This window comes from Austrofundulus limnaeus, unplaced genomic scaffold (assembly GCF_001266775.1).
Source record: "Austrofundulus limnaeus strain Quisiro unplaced genomic scaffold, Austrofundulus_limnaeus-1.0 Scaffold466, whole genome shotgun sequence".
NCBI lineage: Eukaryota > Metazoa > Chordata > Actinopteri > Cyprinodontiformes > Rivulidae > Austrofundulus > Austrofundulus limnaeus.
Window position 1 is genome coordinate 283,519 of NW_013952868.1, and position 5,383 is coordinate 288,901.

General features: G+C 35.8%; 1 protein-coding gene across 1 annotated transcript in view; it reads left to right on the forward strand.

Moving 5' to 3' along the window:
• The window catches only part of LOC106529792 (kinesin-like protein KIF3B), a 16,016-nt gene extending 11,796 nt beyond the window's left edge, over positions 1-4,220 (forward strand). Inside the window, exon 8 of the mRNA XM_014025295.1 lies at positions 441-4,220. Coding sequence (XP_013880749.1) covers positions 441-591 — 151 coding nt within the window. The 3' untranslated portion in view covers positions 592-4,220. The remainder of the gene's footprint in view (positions 1-440) is intronic.
• The last annotated feature ends 1,163 nt before the right edge of the window (positions 4,221-5,383 follow it).

Sequence of the window (5,383 nt, forward strand, 5' to 3'; positions counted from 1 at the left end):
CTATTAAAATACTAAATAACAATAAAAAGTGAAACTTCTGTAAATGTCTACGTATAGTTTTATATTAAAATATTGCAACACAATTGGTTTGAAAATCAAACAGAAAACATAAAATCTTATTGACAGGGTTGGAACACATTAAAACACATCGCAGTTTCAATCCATCAACTAGGTCTGTTACGTTAATTTGATTATTACCCTAATGTTAGTGAAGCAGACACCAGTGAGTAGCATTTTACATTCTTGGTTTATGCCCTTATTTGTATCACATACGTACATAATAAGGCCTCCCTGGTTGTGAGGATATCTTTTATGGTGTAGGTCAAACAGGTTCTGTCTTTTATAACTTTGAGTATTCGTTTTGCTTSTGTAACCACAAACCATAGACACATTACATGTATGTATATCTTTTTCTCCTTTCTATTTCCTGTGGACTGCAGGTATCAGGCACCACAAGGATCCTCTGTCACATCATCGCCTTCATCAACTGTTYTGACATCAGAATCCCAGAGCTGCGGTCCTTCGCAGAGACAAAGACCATCCTCCACTGCTTATCCTTYCACAGGAGATCCACTTCAAACGACTCCATGATTTGTGCCAGTACATTTGTACTCATGTATGTAGGACTAGGCTTAGTTCACCAGTAACTCAAGATCAWCTAATGCCCGGTTCACACGGCAAGATTTTAAAAATTTCAAAGTCTGAGAGACCCCACTCGTGATGATATAAAACCATAGATATAACAGATTTTGTGTGTGGTGTACAGACACAGCAAAGACAACACAYCACTCACCGACATGTAGATACCTTGCAAATCTTGCAAGACCTCTCGAGATCAAACGTGAGTTCAGAGTGAACAAACATGGCTGACAAAGAAGAAGTGACTATTTTTAACAGAGAAAAAGGCTAAACAAAAAGACGTCTCTGGTGTCCACCGGACTTCTGGTGCACCACAGTAGTTGTTTTGTCTTCTGTACTTTAGATTCCCCTCTGTGTTTCAGTACAGTCAGTTTTTGATTGGCTACACGTCACATTCAACAGGCTGCAGCTCGTTTGTCCTCGGTGAACACCACACACGCTGTGATATCGGGCCAAATCAATCTTGAAAACAAAAGTCAACAGTGTTGAATAACCTTGATTTGCGATCGGAGTGGTTCCGACGTCCTTCCAAGCCGACTAGATCATTCTTAACACACCACACATGGCACGAACACCTCCTAAGATTGTTTTTAGAGCCATCACAATAAAAGGGGGCGTCCTTAAGTTTTTCTGGGTTGGGTCAAAAATTGGCACAATTATCTTGCCGTGTGAACCAGGCTTAAAGGTTAGTCAGTCCTGTTGATGGATTAGGATTTTGCTTTGTTTCARTTTTTCACATAGATTCACATACAGACAAAAGCAGTTGAAAGAAAAACAACAACTCTTAGGTCAGCCTATGCAGTGATGTCAGATTCTTCAACCGTTCACGTGGTCTTTGTGAACAATTTAAAAAGGCCTAGCATTCTTTGGAACCCCCCCCCCCACACACACACACACACACACACACACATTTCATGGCAGCGTTTTAAGCGTTTTAATGAGAGGGGAGGCAGGCATAACCATTTTAGTACGTCCTTATACATGATGATAAAGCTATCACGTAATATTGTGAGCTCTTACAAGATGTGGAGCGGGTGTTGAGGATGACTGTCAGCTCATACCATAACAAATTTTAGCCTGATATCTGTATAATTGACCATGTTATATCTATTTTTGTATTAGCTAAGGTCTAGTAGCTGTGGCAACTGCCTTGAATTAGGTCGGCTCTAAATGAAAATAAGTTGTAGATGTACAGCCGAATGATTTTGCAAGCAGACACTATTAATTAATGCTAAATAATTTAGACAAAGATGTTGTTTAATGTGTAGCTCTCATGTGAGTATGTGAGGATAACATCCAGCTGCTACTACATCAACCTTTATCCGTAAAATCAACAGTTGTGTTTGCAAATATTAAATAGCTGCTGCCATCTTGGGTTGAACTGACTCCAAAACTAATCAGCTGTAGATCCAAATATTAACTTCTGAGAGTTTCATCATAATTTGTCCAATGGTTTGTGATTAGACCAGTGGTTCCCGTCCTATTTTCCTCAAGGGCCCCCTTTGTTACTCTCCCAAAGACTTATTCACCTTTTATCTCTTCATCAAAAGAATTAAATAATAAAGTGAATAGTTACAAACTTTTAAGGATAAAGGGTAAAAACAGGTAGACTAGTGCATCCCACATTTTTCAACATTAACCTTTTATTATATTTATAGTCATTACTGCTTTTAGAAAAATGATTTTGAGGAAGTTGGGTTGAACATTATAGACCCCTGTGATGCAGCATAAGCTTATATCCTTAATGGCTTTTCCCCCTTGCATTACTTTTATACTTTAAGTAGTTTTTAAACCAGTACTTTTACACTTTTACTTGAGTTGTTACTTCTACTCTCAAAAAAGGATTAWCTATATTTCTACTTAAGTCATGAATGTGAATACTATTGACGCCTGTGTTTTGCAGTGAATGTAGTGTTTTCAGACTCCTCGAATTATTGCACTTTTCATCGGTCCCCAGTGGTATTTCACTCGTTTTTTATTTTTCAAATAGTTGATTTTTCACCACGCAGCGCTCAATCAAATGTAGACAGCACCAAAACATAATATTATATTTTAATACTAAYTGACTTTCATGACAATCTATCTGATCAGGCAAACATGTTTTTTCAGACCCCAAATGTGACGGTGCTACAGATGTAGCAAAATAGAAAAAAATGTTTTCTCTTTGACCCTTGATTAATCAGTATGATTTCGATATTTTTCTATTAGGGACTATTTCAATTGCATGATTGTACAGTTTTAGGTATGAATTAATTATTAGTTAAGAGCATGCCATTTCCTTCGTCTCCTGAAAACTTCATCCAATTTTATCAAGAAATAAAGCAGTTATGTCCATTCATTGTTTGTTTCATCACACGTTTTCTGGATTTYCAATGTTAAAYCAGTGGAAAAACGTAGAGGAATTTTCTGATACTAAAATGGCCATAACTTCTTTATTTCATCACCAATCTAAACAATATTGGTGTCGATATCTGGTGTTTCAAGCTCTATCCATTGCACTTGTAAAAATAATTCTTAGACTTCTGTATATGTTTTGGTCTCATCCCTACAGGTTGTTGTTTTTATTCAGCTGCTCCCTTCTGCAGGGGTCAACCACAGTGAGCGAATTCTCAAAAAATATTTAGTAATTGTTTTATGCCAGATGTCTTCCCTGACCCGACCCGGGCTCAAACCTGTGGCCTCAGGATTACAGTCCTGCACCACTGACCAACGATCCACAGCAGCTCAAATGCGCACACATTCACAGACCAAAAAACATCACTCTTTGTACAATTTTAAATTTGGCTTGTTTGGAAGGCATGTTGAAAGAAAGCGACACGTCTTTCTAAAAAGTAATTAATAAAAACATGAATGCAGTGCTTAGGTTTGCAAGGTTGTATCTGGAACACTCAAAAGACTCCTGTTAATTATTTATTTATTTATTTATTTATTTATTGCACAGACAACACCAAAGTACAGATATCTGGCCATAATGCACTAAATGACTAATGAAAAGAAAACATGGAATATCAGCATGAACACCTAAAGCCAGCTCACTGGTGGAAATGTGATGATGTGAACTTTACTACTTGAAAACCTAAGCACATACACTGATTTAACCATAAATAAWACTTTAAGTTATTGCTGCTTAAGTTTTTTTAAACAGTGTTTTTATTTGTTTTTTTCCTCATACAATATTAACATTTTGACCATGCTAACCGAAATATTATAAGTTGTGTCTTATTTTAAGACCTCGCAGGGACACAATTTTCATTTTGTCCTATGTAAAAACTGACAATTAAGATGTAYTTGTTTTAAAATGATCATCAGCTTTTTTATGCCTTCAAACTTGATCAGGCTTTTGCCAAAAACTGTTAAGGGTGACGTAAGAGACTGAGATCTGGATGTCCTAACTGTGGGAGATTATTGTGGCATAGACTGTGTGCTTCGTGATTTGTTGCTTCAATTTCAAATCAATGTAAAAGTGAGCCAAAAAGGAGAAGAAAAGCTTTGCAGTGCCATCTTGATTTGCTGCCTTATTTTTCACAAGTGTGCAAAGTTCACATGCTGAAACTTGAAAATAAATGTTTACTAATCACTGACGGGAGGATATTTCATTTACATTTACTGTGAAAATGCAATGTGAATGCTGAGCGCTGCGAAGTGATTTTGTTGAAAACTGCTGAGGAAGCTGATACTGTTGATACAGCAGAGTACTCACTAAAAATTAAAAGAAAAATACTAACTAAATTTTTAAGCTAATCTTGCTCTTTTTAGTACTGAAAAGAGCAAAATTCTATCCTAAAACTAGCAGCAAAAACCCAACTAGAAGCTAAATTCTAGCAAAAAATAAAATGTTCTCTAAGTTATGCTAACTAAAAATAAGAAAAGGCTTACTAAAAATAGCAAACACTACCTAAAAGCTTAAGGTAGAAAACACAAGTAAAAAGCAACATCCTAGTTAAAATATCAATTTAGCAAAAGTTGCATAAAAGGAGAGCAAATAACTTAAAGTATATTTAAAAAATGCTTTGGAAGGAATTCATTGGAGAATACTGGCAAATGAAAGTAAAATGTATGAAATGTAAGTAGTTCCTAAAAAACAAAAGTGAAACGTCATTAGTGGGACATTTTGACAGCGTTGTATAAAGTACTACAAAGTGATATTGAGTAAAAGTACAAGTATCTTACCAAAAAATTACTTTGATAAAAGTTAAAGTCTCCTTTAGGATTATTACTTGAGTAAAAGTGTTAAAGTATCTGATACTAAGTAAAATACTAAAGTATTAAGAAGTAAAAGTATTGATTTAAAATGAGCAGTTAGATTTTCTGTAACAACATTTATTAGTATCAGGACTTAGTGGCAGGATGGACCCAAATGCAGCCAGGCAGAAAAACTAAAAAATTAAAAAAAACTTTTATTAAATTAAAGGCCAGCGTGGTGGCAAAAACAGAAGACTTACAAATGAGCAGGAACGAGGAAGCCAGGACAGAACATGAACCAAACAGAAACAAACAATGAACAGACGAAGGTGGAGAGCATGAGAACCAGTATAAGTAGTCAGAGGCTAAGTGGAGACAGCTGTGATGATTAGTAGTGAAGACAGGTGAGCAGAATGATCTAGAAGGGCTGAATAATCTGAGGATTGAGTTGACAAGGCATGAAATGAACACTACACCTGTAAGGGATAGTTATTTATGCAAATAACTTATCTTACACTTCTTATAACCAAGTTATAAGAGAAAATTTTACCAAGGTTTCTTC